This window comes from Globicephala melas, chromosome 12, assembly GCF_963455315.2.
Source record: "Globicephala melas chromosome 12, mGloMel1.2, whole genome shotgun sequence".
Lineage (NCBI taxonomy): Eukaryota > Metazoa > Chordata > Mammalia > Artiodactyla > Delphinidae > Globicephala > Globicephala melas.
In genome coordinates this window covers 38,523,869-38,544,022 of record NC_083325.1, presented here as the reverse complement: position 1 = coordinate 38,544,022, position 20,154 = coordinate 38,523,869, and the positions used below count along the sequence as shown (strand labels likewise).

The 20,154-nt window shown below is 36.0% G+C and overlaps 1 protein-coding gene across 4 annotated transcripts in view; it reads right to left on the bottom strand.

Annotated features, from left to right (window-relative positions):
• USP34 (ubiquitin specific peptidase 34) overlaps positions 1-20,154 on the bottom strand; it is a 231,419-nt gene that overhangs the window by 2,051 nt on the left and 209,214 nt on the right. For all 4 annotated transcript variants that reach the window (XM_030877324.2, XM_030877325.2, XM_030877327.2 and 1 more), the window contains 10 exons: positions 18,136-18,293; positions 16,582-16,660; positions 14,872-14,998; positions 14,135-14,242; positions 12,738-12,842; positions 12,498-12,622; positions 11,370-11,493; positions 3,161-3,240; positions 686-826; positions 439-582 (listed from right to left, as the gene is read on the bottom strand). In XM_030877324.2, the coding sequence (XP_030733184.1) occupies positions 439-582; positions 686-826; positions 3,161-3,240; positions 11,370-11,493; positions 12,498-12,622; positions 12,738-12,842; positions 14,135-14,242; positions 14,872-14,998; positions 16,582-16,660; positions 18,136-18,293 (1,191 nt within the window). The remainder of the gene's footprint in view (positions 1-438; positions 583-685; positions 827-3,160; positions 3,241-11,369; positions 11,494-12,497; positions 12,623-12,737; positions 12,843-14,134; positions 14,243-14,871; positions 14,999-16,581; positions 16,661-18,135; positions 18,294-20,154) is intronic.

The window sequence follows — 20,154 nt, the reverse complement described above, 5'->3', positions numbered from 1 at the left end:
TCCAGGGTGTTTCATAATTCCATGACATGGCTTTCGTGGGAGTCTATAGAAGGCAACCGATTCCCTAGTTTTAACTGGCTTTACATTCAGATTACTAATCTGACTTTCAGTTACTTATGAGTCGCAGGCACTAACAGAAACATCACAGGTAACATTTCAAAAAATGTGAGAAAGTAGAGATAAAGGGAATGTCTCCCCTTAGTGGTCACTGCCCTTAGCATTTAATGATATTAGCTCATGTCTTCTAAGGTAACAGAAAGTGTGTGCTACATACATAAAAGGCAGAGTGAGCACATTTTTATTTGGTTAGTTTTTTTCATCATATGTGACTTCCAGAGTTTGAATAATAAAGTTATGTATACAGTAAAATCATACGAAGGCCAAATTTAGAGTTGATTTAAGGAAAGTTCTGAAGCACATGACTTCCATAGTTCTTACCCCATTTAAAGCAGCACTTGCTTTGGAAATTTCAACTCTGTTGGTGAAATCAGACTGCAGGTTCTGATACTGATTTATCAAGTTTGTAATAAGGGTGCTGATCAAATTGGCACAGTTTGCTTCAGAAAACACCTGACCTTGAACCTGAAAAAGATGATTAAGAAAAATCTCCAAAAGACCAACACAATGAAAGCACAATCACTAACTAACTGGAAGTAACACGCTGAGTTTCCAACTTGTGACGTACCTTTAGAAGAAAGTGTGTCATGAATGTGTAGACAATGTTGTTGTTCAGGAAAGTTCTTTCATCCATTAGGATACATTTTATATATTCTGCAAAAACTGGATCTTCACACAAAAGCTTGATGCAGTTTTTTGACATAGCCGACTGAAGTGGGGAAAAGAAGCACTGATTGGTTGAGCACTGAAATAACTGCAAATCTTAAATACACTGCTCGTGATATACGTCCAAAGTCATTTAACATCCTACCGGAAAAGCCACATTTTTTTTTTTTTTGGCTGCAGCTTGCGGGATCTTTAGTTCCCCGACCCGGGCCCTCAGCAAGTACAGAGTCCTAACAACGGATCACCAGGGAATTCCCAGAAAAGCCACTTTTACTTCATTCTACTAAATTTTCAGTCACAGCAACTGTCCTCCCAATAAATTAAAATATTACTAACTTGGACTTAAATGGGTGACACAGAAGAGACCTGTAAAAAGTCTGAATGGCAAAACTGAACAAATACGTTTTTAAAAGAAATGCAGCTTTATTATCTAGCATTAAGAGTTAATAAGGACTGGACAAGTAAGACTAACAAATAGGATGATGTTTTCGAGGAAAATTAATAGATAACCAAATGACCCATAGAGAAAAGACAAATTTTAAGAATTAGATTTACTCCCTAAAATGAGTTAAAACTTTCACTTATATAATCTCATTAACAATAGTAATTTGGTAAATACCCTTCCGCCCCATAAATATCACAAAGGTAAACAGCACACCTCTTTTCCTAATAATCTCAAACAGAATTAGTGGGTCCCAAAATATGGAAATTGTACTAAAATTTGGTTTTCCTGTTTTCAAATGGTCATGGCTCTTAAACACAAGTAGTATGTCTTTGAGTAAATATATTCCCTAGATTATTTATATATGTGTTTTAATAATCATTTATATGGAAGAAAAATGGACTGTTTAAAAAAATAGGACAAAGTTTAGATAATATGTACATCTATATACTTATATATTTTATTAGAGTAAGCACTGTGGTAAGTAAACTGCTCAAGGTCACCCAAGAAATTAGGAGTCAAGTAGGACCAGCACCCAGGTCTTCAGATCCTTGTGTCAGGAAAACCTGCCTTATTCTACTGGTTGTAGTGTCTGCCTGCTGCCTATATTTCTTGCACAGCACAGATGCTTCTATAGGGCTGCTAGGGGCATTGGAAGCCTTAGATGGTCTGACTTTAAGGGAAGTTTTGGGGGTGATGAATTCTGTGGGAAAAAAAGTCAAGAGAGTAGTAGTACAGTGCAGAAGCAGATGAAGCAATAGGGAAGCAATAGGCAGTGGCATAGTACAGAAACCAAAAAAAGCAACTACCTAAATCAAGAAGAATGAAAAGAGCGCAGCAAGTGGCCAAGGGGTGGGGGTGGGGGTGGAGCAAGAGATTTGTTGCAAATTACTGAATAAACCACTCAGCTCAAAAGTCAACCAGCAAGTTGTTTTCTGAATGTTTACTAAGTACTAAACCATTTTAAGTATACTAGCCTATCAAAGATTCCTAGTATAGAAAACAAAATGAAATTTCTATAGGAATAGAGATGACTCAGAGGAGTTCATGGTTTGGGACAAGGAGGCAGAGAAGCAACTACAGTATCATGTGACACACATCCATTAGGAGAATATCCAGAGCACAACTGCCTGGGCAGGAGACTGGACCAGACTCAAAAGTATTCCAGATGCTAAATGTGGGTAAAGGTTTGCCAAAGGAATTAATCAACTCATCTTCTGGGAATGGGCAGATGCACTCAGGCAAGAGACCAATAGTTTTTTTCAGGGCCTGAAGAGAGTGGGGATTCCTTATGCCTGATCCAAGGAATAAGCCAAACCTTAGGATCAATCTGATTTCTTCCCCTCTCCCCACCATTCTCCCTCCACAATTTAACAAGCATTATTTAGGTGCCCACTTTAAGGGGTTGGCTCTTGGACTTAAAGTAGGAAGGTTACAGTGTTTTCTGTTCTCAGTGAGATTGCTGATAAGAAAATAAGTGCATCAGACTTAAAAAACTGCTCTGAGGTAACAGGTAAGTGAGAGGTAAAGGACAGAATGCTGAAATGGTTTCTGCTAGAGCTTTTGGAATGGTGGAGGGGAGAAGAAATAGATGGGGGAGGTGAAGGAGCGCAAGAAGTGGCTTATGCCTTCTTGCCCTAATATCTCCCTGTTTCAGACTTTTACCACAACTGTTTATATTGGCCTTTAAACGAGAAACTTTACTATAAACAGCCTGTCTGAAATACCCTTTGTGATACAAATATTACAGACATAAAAAACTTCAAAGGGCAACTCGATGCCAATTGCTTAACAGTTCTTTAATAGTATTTTACCTACCAAGATTCGAAAACATCCCCAATTTCCAGCCAGTTTTCAACCCAGTGTTCCTAAAATTACCGACCATGTGGTCGGATGAGATGAAAGACCAGGTCATCTAAAACTCATTTTCTTTACCTGAGTCTGGCATAGCTCAGTCCAAAGTTTGGGGAACAGTGCAAGATGAAGTGGCAAGCCTTCATAGGCAACTAGGACACCTAATATTTGAAAAGAAATCAGAATAGGTTATAATTATAAATTACACTACTGAGATATTAAACTCTGCAGGTATATTATTATAGCTATTTCCAGTCATAACTGCATATTTTCTATGTTTTAGAAATACATAAAATACTTAAAGGGGAAGAATTCATCTCAATGTTTTAACCAGTGAAATATTTTAGAGTGCAGTACACTTTGACTTTATTTATATCCCATACCTCATTCCCAGAAGGACCTGCAAACAACTTAAACCAATTCTGCTTTTTGAGAATTAGAACTTTATCTGGGACAATGTAATAAAAGTTACTACAAGTGGCTCCAAAGTTTTCTTGGATTAAGGTACCACTCTGCATATTTAGATCATATTACATGGAATACCTAGACTACAGTGGAGGGGCAGGGTGCACGTTCAAACAGAGGATGTGAAGAATTAGAAACATATCATTCTTTCCTCTTTTATCTCATTTCTCCAAAGATAAAGCAAATTACCTTTATAGTAGATTTAAGTAAATTCTGCTCTAACAGCTTCTAGCCTTGTCCCCAGGATCTTTCGGGTGGATCATACTTAGCTGTTATATGTCAGCATCCTATTTGGAACGTGTAAGGTTTCAACCTTTCCTCTTCTTGACTATTACAGATGTCAAGTATGTCCTTAAGAAATTTGTTCCCCTACCCTCTGCCCTTCTAGCTCTCTCAAAGCACAGAAGTTGTAATGCCACAGTCAGTTGTAAGTACATTTTCCATCCTCCAACACTCCCACCCCCCAGGGAAAGTATAATCATGGAGGAGAAATATAATACAAGTTATCCTCTTCCAGTTAAGAAAAAAATTAGGAGTAACACCTGAAGTTGGCAAACCTTTATGGTAAATGGCCAAATAGTAATTACAGGTTTCCCCCGATTATGAAACCTTTCATAAGCTGAAACAGCATAAAGTGAAAAAGCAATTACCTTTTTCCATTAAAGCGAAAATCCTCTTTGGATTTCTTTTGGTTAGCAAAAAGAGGTACTAATGTAGGTATGTCATAAAAGTGCAGTGGCATAAAGCAAACTTTTCATAATTGGCAGGTACCTGTATTTTAGACTTTGCTGGCTGTTTAAGTCTGTTGCAATTACTCCACAGACAACACCAAATGAATGGGTGTGGCTGTCTTTCAATAAAACATTCTTTAAGAAAACTGAAAGCTGAATCTCATGTAATTTTCATGTATATCACAAAATAGAATGTAGTTTTTAAAAAAAACATTTAAAATTATAAAAACTCTTCTTAACTTGCAGGTAGCTCATTGGTTGTACAAAAACAGGCAGCATGCAGGCTATCGTTTGCCTCTATATTAGACCATGGGTTTGGGAAAATCTTAGGGAAATCAGATCAGTCATCCAATTTTGTCATCGAAGGATACCTAGACTCTCTTTTGCGGGAAAGCCTATTTTTCTTTATTTTCCTGTCAAGATTAATTCCTTTGTAAAGACCCAAGGAAAGTAATACCCTAATCTGGTTTGGATTGGAGGCATTTACCCATCATAAGATCACAATACACATAAGCAAACAAGGGCATGTCATCAACACTGTTGGCTACAGGGAAGAAAGTTCCTATGTTCCCATGTCTCTGCATAATTACCCATAAAAGTAGAGCAGGGGTTGGCAATATGGCCCACGGCCCACTGCAAAAATAGTCTGCCAACCCCTGAACTAGGGGCTGCTCTGACATAAACCCTCTCATGTGAAAGAAAGCAGGCTCCATACTACAATTTAAGATCCTCTAGACTTTATCCACCACCACCCCCGACATTATCCTCAAAGTAAAACAGTCTTTATTCCTATTTTCCACAACTACTAAAAAGCTAGCACTACCACAACAAACAAAAAAAACACGGAGGCCTTCTATGATCTCAGACTGTTTTCAGGTAATACTCTGATTCAAATATATTTTACAAGTGAAGAACAAAGAAACATACATCTATTGTGCTAGGTACGTCAGATAATCACATTTAATTTTCTCATCAAATTTGGAAGGCATTATGTTTTCCTCATTTAGCCCGCGTTTCTGGATGAGGAAATTAGGCTCAGAGAGATCACATAATCTGCTGTTTCATCCCAAAAGCCAGTGAATGATACAGTTGTATCCACCCCAGATTTATCTGATTCTAAAGCCCATAATCTTTTCAATAATCAGTGTTTCCCCAAACTTTAGTCGTTTCATGTATCATTTTCATGACTTTTCATATCTGTCCATCACTTGTACTGTTTACTTGATACTGTTCTTTAGATTGACTCAGAGAGGCTAATACTACATTAGCCTTGTCTTCGGCAATATAACATCCAGGAAAATCATGCATTTGGTGTACGAGTTATTTATTTTTGTAATAAGTAAGATCTATTCACACTTATTAACATGAAAATTATTTTCCCTGGGCCATCTTGTACACTACACTCCGGAAAACACTGTGCCACCCATGGTGAGCTAAAGACACCTCTTTCACAGTCCTACCTTTTCCCTATCTGAGCAGCACCTCCTTTAGAAGGAAGGCCATCCCTTCAGAGTAGAAGTTTCAGTTTCTTTCCAGCATTTTCACAAAGCACTGAGGATAAGGAGTATGTTGGCTCTGTTGACTTAAGGTAGAGGCCAATGCCATTCTATTCCACACACACTCCTCCAATACCTTCTGGGGTGTCACTTACTGGGTGCAAAGCACAGGGAGATGCAATCACCAGCATTCGCAGGCACAATTCCACACCTTACCTCGGTAAACAGGATGGGCAGGCCTAAAACATCCTGGCTCCTATATCACTTATCTTTCTTCATCCTGTGACTTCAGGCATCCTTAACAATAGGGTCCTTACCCCACACCGTTCCCACCCATGGAGGAACTAATAAGCAATAATGAAAAGCTGTTCCAAACATATTGTTTCCTCAACAGAAGCACCTTATACTGTAGAAGCGACTGAGTGTGTTTTTAAAAGAAAAATCTTTTAAAAACTGTTTTTGTAGGTAAAATGGTAATTCAGATGATTGCTGTGAGGATGAAATATTTCGTATGTATATTTACTAGTTAGGGTTTCTCCTATCTGAATTGTGTTATGATTCTTTGTCCAGCTTTCTATAGGAGTATTTATCCCATCCAAGCATTATCCATGGGAAGTGAGAGATTCGGCCTTAGAATATCATATCTGATTCTTCTAATTCCCCTATTTCTGACTTCATACCCACTGAGCAACCTATTACTGTTTATTCAGCTTCCCATGTAGGTTACTGGAAAAAAATCTGCTGGCCCTACCACGTAACATACAGATCCCTGTGCCAATTCTTTGTAAATTAACAAACTGGTAACCAACCCCTAAATTATATGTATGTCTATTAAATGTAATTACCATGTATAACCTAGGATAAATGGATTTGCCCTTGGTGGATGGGTAAAAGCTGGTTTCCTATCTGTACTGAATGATTGGCACTTGTTTGAAGCATATTCATCCTAAGAAGCCTTTTAAGGGAAACAGCTAACCAGTTGTTTCTCCAATCAGTACCACCTTGATATCACAAAAAGCTGAAACATGAACAAGAGCTGTGCTTTTTATAATATGAATTTTTAATCTGTTTACTTCTATCAACTATATTAATTTTTTAATTATAGAGATTTTGAAGATTATGGATTTTCTAGGTACATCATGTTACTTGCAAAAAATCTTTCACTTACTAATGCATTAAGAAAACTTCCAAAAACTAATGTCAAAAAATAAAAAAAACCCCAAAAAACAAAAGAAAAACTAATGTCAAACAGTAAAGGTGATATTCTTGTTTTGTCCCTAAAAATCAAAATTAAACAATGAAATCTAGGGATTTGTTATTGAGTTTAATTTTACTTGGACATCTTGTTAATCTGCACGTGAACTATGGTACCTAAAAAATTTGGTACGATTAGGCTTTGCAGTACCAATTTTCTATGTTTTGAAAAAAATTTTTTTCCTCAAATATAAAACCAATGCATGAACATTACAAATAATTTAAATCTTCTAAATATTTAACCTAGAAAATAAAAGCATTCCATAATTTTATCCTTATACAGTTAAGATTATAATCCTCCATTTTTTTTTTACATGTACTGATTTTTTCCCCCTTGTTTATAAGAATGTGGTCATATTCTGTATGTTTTCCAATTTGCTTTTTTCATGTGAAACAAGGTCAATTCCTATCTTTTTATTTTAAAGACTATATAATACAAATGATAGACATTTCAGTTATTTCCAGTTTTACCCAATACAAACCAATTGAAAATAAACATCCTATGTATGTTATTGTACACTTTTATGAGTAGACTTAGGGTGGATTCCTAGATCTGGTACTGCTGGGGCAAAGGGCACGAACAATCTAAACTGCCTCTCCAAATTGACCCCATTATAAGATCTCCTCTTTCCCCAAACTGTGTAAGTATGCATATCATCTAAACTTCATCTCATAGTTGGGGGTGGGGGGGAAAAAAAGAGAAATAATTGTTGTTTGCTTTCTTTATTAGTAAGGATTGGCAACTTCTCATATGGTTACCAAACATTTATTTTGTGTGTGTGTGTGTGCTTGTATGTATACTGCCTTCTTCGTGTCCTTTGCTTTTTTTAATGTTCTTTACCATCTTGCTGAATCCTAAAAACTCTCTGTACATTGGCACTACTAGCCATTTATCTGTTAAGAATGCAAATATTTTCCCCATTAGCTGTTTGTATTTTAATTCAATTTATGGCATTTTCAACATGTAGTACTTCCAATTTTTATGTAGTCAAAAATTTCAATTTATTTTATTGTTTCTGGGTTTCGTGTCCTGCTTAACACAGTCCATCAAATCTCAAGGTGGTATCCATATGATCCTATGTTTTTTCTTTAATACTTCTAGGATTTTATTTTTCACAATTAAATATTTAATCCTCCTAGGATGTATTTTGGTCTAAGGAGCAAAGAAGATATTACTCTTGCCTTTCCTTTCCCAGACAGCTAGCCAATTGTCTCAATATTACCCATTTTCCACTACTCTGATATGTCACCTTTGTTTTCTATCAAATCCTTGTGTATCCTTATGTTTGTTCTGGGGCTGTTTTTCCACTGTTCTACTTATGTGCTTCCATATCTGCATCGTGTGGTTTTAATCATTAGATTTACAGTCATTCCCTGGGTATTCATGGGGGATTGGTTTCCAGGAGCCCCTGATGCTGAATATCCTTATATAAAATGGTAATACAATGACTGTAGTGGAAATTTCAATCCACAGTTGGTCCTCCGAGAATATGGAGGACATTTACATAAGAAAGGGAGAAAATAAACCAATACTTGCTGTTTTTATGCAAAAAAATGAATAAAATTGATGGTGGGCATGTCTGTGAGTGAAACGGTGATGTATACACCTTTTTGATATTGCTTTGAATTGTGAACTATGTATTAAATACCAAAAGATTTTTTTAAAATTTACTGTTATCTTTAGTAAGTATTCTGGAAATCAATAGTGCCAGTAACCTGGCACTATTCTTCTTTTGCAGAATTTTTCTGGCTAAAAATTGGCTCTTTTTAAATATCAAAATACTGCGGTCTCAGACACACTAGTATATCACATGGCAGTCAGCAGCTTTGTTCACATTCCCTGAATTCTCTTCCCACTTTTTCTCTGTCTCCCCTAACCCTATGCCTGACTGTCCTCACTTCAAGAGCACTTCAACGCTCCCTTTGTTTACTATTTAGGACCTGCAACTCTATCCCCTGTAATTCTAATCTACAATTATTGTGTAATTCCTTTTTATCCCCCTAACAAATCTTAAAATCTACTCAGTTACCCATGTAAGAATTACCATAAAGACTTCATCAAATCTGGAATGACTTGCAATCCAATACAGGTCTTGAGACACTTCTACCTACAGTCATGATATTCTGGCCCTTGGACCACCTAGCCTTAAGACTCAAATGATTAAGGACATAACCAGTTTAAGCTTACCCTTCCCTCTCTTGTTGCCAAATATAATTTCTTGAAGAAACTATACAAATTAAAACTCCCTATCAACTCTCTGCTTCCCATCACAGTCGTTAATGTGGGCTTTGCTTTCTCAAGCTCTTTCCTAGTGGCCTCTCCTTGTAAACAGTCATTTCAGCTAGAAGAGGGAGTTACTTTCAAACACTGGGACATAATTCTTCCATTTGTAAGAAGCATAAGCACTGCTTTTAGGTCTCTGTTTTACTTCATATCTAAAACAATGTCCAATTTTCTACATTAACTAAGATATAACCATGAAAAAATTTTTTTCCTGCTCAATTTTTTAAGGTTTTGGTTTATATCTAGAGCTGTCCTACGCAATACAGTAGCCACCAGCCACATCTGGCTATTTAAAATTAATTTGGTTAAAATAAAAAATTCACTTCCTTAATCACATTTCAAGCTCTCAACACTCACATGTGGCCAGTGGCTATCACACTGTGGATGGTGATGCAGCTGGAGAATATTTCCATCCTGGTAGAAAGTTCTAAAGAATACTGCTTATGTAGAGAACCAAACACCACAAGCCAGGACAACTGTGCTTCCTGAGTATAAGTGATGAGAGCATAAAATATTATGGACGTTGATTCAGCTAATATGGATGGCTAAGTGTGTTTCCTTTCTTTCCTTCTTCCTTCTCCTCCCCATGTTTAATTTCCCCAAAACTAGGTATTTGTGTTGATGAGGAAGACAGTCCCACACAGGGTAGAACATTCATTATTTGGTCAGAGCTGTTCAAGTAGATAAAATAGCTCCTCACGTAACTTTTGGTATAAATCATATTAACACGATTACTAAGAACTTTTCTTAAGGTCAGCATGTTTATAAGTCTTCCTTCTTATCTGGGAGCAAGGCTGTGTTACTAGATCTCCTGGATATTTCCCCACACTTGATCATTGCCACTGCTAGGTTTTAGCTTTTTACCAAGTGCCACGACTCAATTATATAATCATGAAATGGCCGATCCGAATATATCCTCACCCGCCCACCCCCCAATCTTCAGCCACATATATATAAAACTAGCTAATGAAAACCGGTGGAAGGAACACCCTTTCAAATCTGAAGACACTCTAAACACTTACCAATAAGATGGTTTTTCTGAAGAGGAATTATCCCTGACAGTTGTTACCACTTCATTCTTCTTGGATAACAAAACCTAAGGTATTTTCGCATCTTTCGCCCTATCTATAGTGGACCAAAACCTTTTCCACAGGAAGGAAGGGGTTGTGATTGAGAAGGAGCACAAGGGGGAACTTCTAGGATACGGTAATATTGTTATTTCTTGACCTGGGTGGTGGTTCCATGAGTATTTCACTTCCCATGCTCTGAAACAAACCTACAGTACACTGGAGAGGATCCTGGGCCATCCCTAAAGACATCAGATTCACAGGGCACACAGAGCCTGAGAACTCTGGAGGTCCTGAGATAAGGGACACCTGGAGGGCTACTTATCTTCTAAAGACTTATCAGCTGGAAAAAGTCACCCAAAGGGAACAGTCCTCTAAGAGATCTCAGGCACATCCTCAGAGAGACAATATTACATAAAAATAATTCAAGGTTTCCCCCCCTTCATAATTCACTGATTATTTTTTCTATTTCTCATATCTTCCTTTTCAAGTTTCCCTTCTCACTCACCCCTCTATTTTATGAGACTTACCTCCTAATTTACTCATATATGCACCTCTGCTTCACCCTGGCAAGTCCACTCGGCTTGCTCCCGGTGTTGCCAGCTGGCACTACTGATCTCATCTTACCCTCAGATCAGGGCTGGGGAAGTCCATCTCTAAGCCTGCCTCCCTAAGCAGAGCAGTTTTTGGTTTTTGTTTTTAAATTCTGCTGGGCAGATGGAGGAGGACTTGGGCTTCTATGTACAAAAGTATCAGCCCTACTCCACACTCCTTTATAAGCCAGCTGAAACTCTGGGAAGAACTATTCAATGGAAACCAGTAAGTTGGTGTTTTCTTAATAAACATAAAAATGTTCCCGAGAATAATTAATATTTTTAAACATTCACTTTAAAAAAGAAAAAAAAGGATTGGCTCATTTTTTTCCTCCCCTTCCTGAATGGCTACGGGCTTAAAATAATTCAGTGGAATTTACTGCTCATCTTTTATACTTACTCAGCTTAACTAATGTTTCAGTAAATTTTTCACAGTTGATTGCAACTCGGCATAATAGATGGATGAATTGATGATAAGAAAAGAAGTAGTCTAGCAGCATACGATCATAAACGTCATCTTTGCCCTGAAGGTTAAAGATGATAAAATGGTTGCACTTAAATTGTATAATAAATTAAAGAGCATATTTTGTGCAAACGTAATAAGTTTAACTAAAAAGCTGATTAAATATTTAAATTCTATAAGAACCTAGTTTTAAATTCCAAGTTTCTGTTAATGTTATTAAGATCTTAATTGCCACAAGTTTATTTTCAGTGTGCAAATGCCTTCAATTAAAATTACCCCTTATTTCTATATACTTTAATAAAGTAAAATTACTGTAGGATTTTAAAATGTGACACTTGAGCTCTATAGACATATCATCAAGAAGAGTGAATTAAATTTGATTTTTGAAATAGAGTCCAAATAATTTCTGTAATGGTTACTACAGTGTTAATTATTTTAAATATTTTATCTTATAAGAACTTCTTAAATGTAGTTAAGATCTAAAGACAGCGGGCAAGGGAGAATGTGAATAAAGTGGGGTGAGGAAAAAGTGGAAAAATTGTTTAGAAAAGTGTTGGAACTGAGATAAATTATCCTGTGTCAATGTACCTTCTCTCTATAATTTAGAATTAGCATTATTTTAGAGTTAAGTATTAGAGAACAAGAACTAGGCTATAAATGATGATAAATCTATCAGTCAGTGATAATTAGGCTTAGGTCAAAGGATTATAATTAGAGGGCAGTAAAAGAAGTCATTGATTATATGGCGAAATATAAACAATAGTAAGTACCTAACTTGACCTTTCAGATTTAGATATATGACCCATTTATAATTTAGCCTAGTGACAAATACTAATGAGTCTGTTAGGATATTTTTTGAGGGGGAAAAAAACTTACTACTTGTGCTTATTGTTGATTTTGCAAATATTCAACCAACATTTCAGAGCAGGAAAAAGTCCAAATGAGTCTAATCTTCTTAGGATCCACAAAATGATCATTTAAGTCTAATATACTCATAACTGCCAGAGGGGAATTTCAAATTACTGTGTACTAGAAAAACATGGTTTTCCTGGCATCCCAACATACCTTACTGGTTTCCACCATTGTGGGCAAGAGGCACATATTGAGTTCAGGGCGCGGAGGCCGAATATTGCTTTTCCCTCCTATTAGCTTGGTATTTTCTCGACAAGGGAAATAAGGTCCAAGAGACACTAAGACATTAAAAGTGTACAATAAGAATAAATTGAAAAAATAAATCTCCATGTTTCAGTGTGCAGAAAGATTAAATGCCAACCATGTTCACCACCGTGCTAGATGAATACATACTTGGTATATTACTGTGATGGTAAGTACAATGGTTGTGTTGTAGAAATGGAACCAGAGTATGAAGAAAGTCATGGGGACTCAAAAGCACAAGTTCCTTGAGGACATCTGAAAATAAAAACACAATTTGGGTATTAAAAAACTGGAGTATGTTACCTGCTACTTTCAAACTCACAAATCCTACTGGGGTGACTGATTGCAGTGTGGCAGCTAAAAAGTTTTAGAGTCTAAAACTGTTTTAGCACTTAACTCTGGGAGAAATTCTGTCTGATGCTTAATCAAATCCGGATCAGCAGAGTTACTAAACAACAATCGGGCATCATTTAGAAACCAAAGTTTAAAACTATTAAGAGAAGCATCATGGAGAAGTACACTGAGGGAAATATTTAATGCATACTGATTATGTATCTTCATAAAATCAACCAAAGCAGCTTATAAATCTAAGGTTCAAAATTCTTTGGATCTGAGAATTCTTAATCTACTTTTAATGTTTCATGATGCTAGCTGGACTGATTCTCATCCTGTAATTACATAGGAGTAAAGCTCATCATGACAGGCTACTGGCGGAGTTTCTGGCAATTAGAGGTTACTGCTATGCATCCCTCCTTTTTTTTTTTTGGCCACGCTGCACAGCCTGTGGGATCTTAGTTCCCTGACCAGGGATTGAACCCGTGCCCCCTGCAGTGGAAGTGCAGAGTCTTAACCACTGGACTGCCACGGAAGTCCTGCACCCTTCCCCTCTTAATGGAGAAGTGTAGGCCTGTAATTCTACAGAACATCAGGCCAACACCTGCCAAAACTGACTGCTTCTACATGACAGTTATACATGTCATTTTGAGAAATTGTAAATAAGTAGCTATAGTCTCTAAAGATTATTTAAATGGCTTCTAAGGCAGTAAAAAATTCAATATGAATTTAAAACAAGGGGGTCCTTTAACAGACACAAATTATCATTATAAATATGCAATTAGTAAAAATATAAAATACTCAGGAGTCTAAGAAGAGCTACTAGGAAGTATCTTCAGGCAAAAGAACTCACAGGGAAATAATCACCCCCACTCTTTACAATGTCAGTTCTAATCTGTAAACATCTGCATGATTCTACCTTGTTTAAATAGGATCAGAAGATTTCAGAGCTGTAAGAGATCTAGAGATAACCTTAGGTCAGCAAGCCCATATATAAAGTGACCTGCCTATAATGACATAGTTAATTATTGATATGTTAAGAAACAGAACTCGATTTTCTTAGGATCTGCTGGCCAGTGTAAGTCACACATAAGAAGTACAAATGTCTTCCAAACCCTACAGAACTAACATTACATCTTACATATACACACACAATCCCACAAAAATGTTCTTCCACTAGGTTTTTACACAGCTATATTTTCCAAGTAACTTACCTATACAGGCATTTCTAAGTTCTGGAGGGCTATAGGAATTAAGAAGAGTTAACAGTTTATGGGCAAATTCAATGCGCTCCTGCCACTGGATTAATGCTTGTTTCACATCTGCAAACACAAAAGCATATGTAAATATGCCATTTGAGATCAAACTTCCTCACAATTATTTTCTGTTGTAAACTACAGAATGCTTACACTAAGAAATCCAAATTAATTACATAAACATCTTTGGTGAAAGCTAAGTGATTATTTTCATGAGATGGCTACTATTGTTAAACCTGCTGTATTTCTTAAAAGCACATATTTTAAGTGATGATATGCCCCATTTTCTAGGAATTTATATGCATTTCAAAGTTCACACTACTTTACAGGGACACAGAGATGTTTGTTTTATAGTTATTTCTCTTGAAAATAAATGATTTAACCTAAGCCATGTAAGTTTCCAGCCAGAGGAACTTCACAAATACTCATGTTGTTACTGTGTTTAGAAATATTTTCCAATCTCCTAAATCTTGACACTTATAGCATGCTTGCCTATTTCTCAGGCAGAGATAGAGAAAATAGACAAGATCATTCCAGTTTTATATCAGGAGGTCATGATAAACATTTTCCTAACGGTTAGCTAACATCAGCCCCGTTTTCCGTACATAAATTAGAGAAGAAGACAAATTCTCTGAAGCATGTGGATTCTCTTTAATTGTTAAACTAACAAAAATAAGAAGTAGGATTAATCAAACCTTTTCTCTGAAGATATGGGCGAGTAGACTTCAAAACTGAAAGGAATATTGACAGAAGTTCTACCAAGTCTCCAGTCACGTGGCAAGCTGTGGCTTCATGATACATCATATGCAGTGTGTTGAAAGACTACAAGTGATTTAAAAGAATGAAAAATTTCATTTCACTTTTACTTTATTGAGCCACAAAATGGTACTGCTCATCCTCTATGACAGATGTTTTCAGACTAAGACTATGTGTGTGCATATCTGCAAAAGCAAATGTATCTGCTTTCTATCTACAAGTCAAATGCTCCCATTCAGCTCTTTTAAAATACAAAATAGTCCTCACTTTCACAGTTGACACTGTGATATTTTGTGTTTACATTTTACTTTGAAGGAATAATTTACTTAATCTGATTTTTTTGGGGGGGGGGGCTACTGTTTGCTCTAAGTACATATCTCTAAGACTGCAAGCTTTAGAGATTACAAAGCAGCAGCAACAGGAAGACTGGGGAGAATAGGTGACTGCTTTAACTAACCTTCCAGGGTTTCTATGAAAGACAGTGGTGAAATAGCTGTCAGTCATACTCAAAATAGTAGGTCTGAAAGAGGTAAAAGAACTCCAAAAGGTAGGAATTCCTTTAATCATATTGCCTTGTTAAATATTTTGATTCCTTTAACAGTACTAGCTTAATGAAATCCTTAGTTTTTTCCTATTTCATTTTACACCAATACACCTTCTTTCTAATCCTCTCAAATCAGTCCCCCATAGCCTATGTACTATTCGCAATTCACAGCTGAAAATTCATAACCTAGAATCTGTGGCAGTACATAATCTGAACAATGTACATGTGTGGCATTTAACCTGTGAGCTGTGAAGACAGGAACCATGTCTGTCTTGTTCACTGCTGTATCCCCAGTGCCTAGCACAATGCCTGGCACAGAGTAGACATTCAAACATCTGTTGACTGAAAGAATGAAATTCTCACTACTCCTCTTCACATACTTTCGTTTTAGCCAAACAGAAATATTTGGTATTTGTTGAATACAACCAATACCTTCTTGCCTTTGTGCTGATTACGTCATTTATCTAAATGTTTTCCCGCTTATCTCTGCAAGTCCAAATTCTTCAAAGTGCAGTTTCACATGTTGTATTCCTATTCTATAATACCATTAACTGAAAAAACTATCCTACCTCTTAATTTTCATGGTGCCCTTGGCATATACTTTCATCTTACCTCCATTATCAGACTAAAGGGTACTATGCACCTCTGTGGACTTAAAATCATCTCACAGTTGTGGATGTTCAATAATCATGGGAAAAATTAACAGCTGATTGTAACCAGCTGTAACAATCTCACTAGCTTCCTCTGATGAGGAACTGGGTCAAATAAACACACTCTTGAGAAATTATGTGTGTCCTCAATTAAATCCTACAGACTCATCCATTTCTAGTCTTACAAATGAATTTATAAAACTAGTCTATTTCAAGTGTTCTAAATACAAACTGAGGGGAAAAGTATGTAATTACTATGGAAAAAGAAAACAGCACCCAAAAACTGTGACCTAATTCTTCTTGGAATGTAAATTAGCATTTACTGATCTGCATATTTAAAATCCAGACACCTGTAAAACAGTTTACAATAAACTTTAAATATCCACAAAACAAGAAGTTTGGGTGAGAACATTAAATTGAAATAAATCTACAGTAAAACGCAATAAAGTATTTACCTCAGTCATCAAGATCAACCCTCGATTAAATACAACAAGAAGTCTGTCTTCATCAGATTCTAATAGTATTCTGAAGGCACTAGAAAACAGAGACCAGTTTGAGAACTCTGAATCTGAACAGAACACTTAGGTGATAAAAAAAATAGAAGTAAATTGTCATTTAGGTTCTCTACTTTCTTACCTACAAAAAGAGACAGCTACATCTAGTCCTTAGTAATATAATAAAAGATAATATTAAATAAGAAACCCTCAGTGCAACTTAGAGAAAAGTTATGTCTACTAGTATTACACTAGTCAACTCTTAATTATCCACAATGGTGGAAGAGAGGTGCTGACAGGAATATTTTTAAAGTTTCAGTAGAGACAATGTTTCTTTTTATAATGGGTTTATCTTCTACAGTATGTTAAGTTCCAGATAACAATAAAATACACTTGGTATTATTGAAGCACTCATCAGCTAGTAACTGGGAAGAACAACAGGAGGGGGGAAAAAAAACCCAAAACATATATTGGCCTTGAAAATAATCTATATAATAATCATCCAAAAGTAGCTGCGTTACTCCTGTTAATCGACTTTATTTCATTATTAGGTACTGGAAACTGCTATTATATAGTACAACTGGAAATCCTTCTACTTTAATGAGATGTTTTCTTCATTTTTTAAAAAAATAATCAGGGGCTTCCCTGGTGGCGCAGTGGTTGAGAGTCCGCCTGCCGATGCAGGGGACACGGGTTCGTGCCCTGGTCCGGGAAGATCCCATGTGCCGTGGAGCGGCTGGGCCCATGAGCCATGGCCGTTGAGCCTGCGCATCTGGAGCCTGTGCTCCGCAACAGGAGAGGCCACAACAGTGAGAGGCCCGCGTACCGCAAAAAAAAAAAAAAAGAAAGCATTGCCAAAAAATGTGGGCCTAATAAAAGACATCAGCCCCAAGTCTTAGATTTAATATACAGAAATTAACCTAGACTTAATTTCTACAGTTAAAGGAAATTAAGTGTAATTTGTAGCAGTTCCTTTATAGTCATTCAATAACTTCTGTAGCTCTGAACAATTAACTGTAAAGATATTTTGGTATTTTGGCAAATTCCTATAGTTAAAAAAGATAGATCGATCTGGGCTAACTAAAATGAGAAACATATTAACAATGAAACTTATCCAAAGATGGAGTAAGCTATTTCTGGAGACCTCTAGGACTAAACTGTCCAAGCATAAGTTAGAATGAATTGCCACAGAGAGGAGGATTTAAGCTTTAGGTGGAAGATGGTACATTAAGGTTCCTTCCAACCCTAAAATTCTATGATTCTGATAAAACACACATAGATAATCCAAAACCAAATCAAAATAAAAACTATTAAAAGTAGCTAATTAACTCTCAAAATATAAATTCCTCCAAGGTGTCTAAAGGTTTAAATGCTTTCCCAATAACGTTAAAGAAGTGGTAAAATTTCAGTTATAAATAATTTAAATTATTCCTCTTTAAATGTCGAGATGATGGTCCCCATCCCTTCACTTGTAAAAACAAAACAAACAAAAAACACCAGAAAATATCTCTTTACCTTATTAAAGTAGTCCAGCAGGAGCGGCCGTCTAAGCAACGTAAGTAACAACTTATGGTTGTTTTCTTAAACTGTTTAATATCTTCCAATTCTTCTTCTCTCATATCTGGCCTCTGAGCTATGAACAGCTGCATCAGGTTAAATAGTTCTTCTACTGCCTGAAAAGGGCAAATAAGCATTATGATGATCTATCTTCTTCTCATTTCTAAGTGTTATGCTCATTAGCCAGTTCTTAAAATTACACAAATTAAGTTAGATTGCAGTACCATCCAAGAATAATTATAAAATTAGCAGTGGATTCTATTTTTAAAATGCAATATATTATTCACTAAAAGAAAATAATCTTAAAATAGAATTTCCAGATTAAAAACTACAAGTAAATTCAACTTATTCAACTTTAGTCTTAAAACTGTTTAAATTACTAGCTTTATAATGTCAAATATATCCAGAGATGGTATGCCCATCCTTTGCCCCCCTTTTCTATAGTAAATGAGAAATTATTACTCTGTCACAAAGATTTTACACCCCTCAATTACACCTGAATTAATACTGCTTTGAGAAAACCCTTTGTGCCAACATCTGGAATGATCTTTCTAGACTGATAGATGATCCAGCTCAAGATGGATGAAATGTGGGATCTAATATTCTAGTAAAATCACTAGCTGTGGTTTTATAAACTCATTTACTCATGGGCATGTTAGGAAAGGGCTGTTCTTCTAATACATACTTATCAAAGACCTGAAACCCCCAACCTTCATATTTTTCTTGGCAAAAATTGATTTAAGCACCATTTTCACAAAAAATCTCTAACTGATAAGTTCTAAAATAAAGATGTTACATTTCATTGATGCCTAACAACATTAGGGGATAAATATTCTAACTCACCCAGCACTCATCAAAGGTATATTTAACTTACAGACATCATGTTTAGTAACTAAATCGGAGATTATTTATGTGAATGCGATAGAGAAAAATCCACTGAATCTTAATAAATTCTGTCCTAACTCCTTCTAAGTTCGGCAGACTCTCATTCTCCTTCCGTATTCTTATAACCTTGGCTTTGAACCTCTTTTGGTACTTAATATACTCACTTTCTTTCCTTTATTATAGGCATTCTAACTTTCTTAACAGGAAATAAGGTTATTCTTTCTGGGTGAGAAATAACAATTCACTACATTATGTCTAAAGGACAGTTAATGTCCTTTCTTCCTTCAACAGGAAAAAGAAGTGTAGCACACAATTCAAGGATACCAATACTTAAAATACCCTTTATTGTAGTCATTTGACTGAGCTCTTAAGTAAATGTTGAATGTCTTGAAAATGTCTTGAAAAAGTTCCTTCTCCTATACTCCCCTTAAAGTAAGCAAAAAATTTTTCTTATTAGCAGTTTTTAGCCTCTGGGTTGACAACAGCTTGAAAAAGCGTTCTGCACTCTGCTTCCAACCCCCTTCCCAGATGTATACCCTCTTGGTGTAAGCTTGAGTTTACAACAAAGAGTAAGAGGCAACAATGAAAAGAAATATCCAGGAATGACAGCCTAACATGGAGAGGGGAAAATTTTAAATAAAACCTATAGTCTGCAGAGAAAAAGGGATCAGATTTAGATGGTATATATTTGTACTCTGATAGGCCCACCTCTTAGCCATTTCATTCACTTCAACGTAGTGTGAACAAATAAAAAAACCCTAGGGAATACTACAGCTAAGATAAAATATTGTCTAGCTTACAGCTTAGCATAGCATGTATATGTTGATAATATCTAAACAGTAAATATTCACTTCCTTAAAACTGTACCACAAAGCTGAACTTTTTCATTAGGTATATATGAAAGACTCATTAACAAAACCACAAATTAACATAAGTAAGTTCCATTAGAGATAAAATTTCAGTATCAACCTAAGAAAAATTATCCACACACTTACCAATTTTATACATGTATTCAAGAAAACAAATAAACCTTAAGTCTTTAAGAAAGAACAGTTAAAGTCAGACTGTACTCCCATATTTTGTCGCTACATC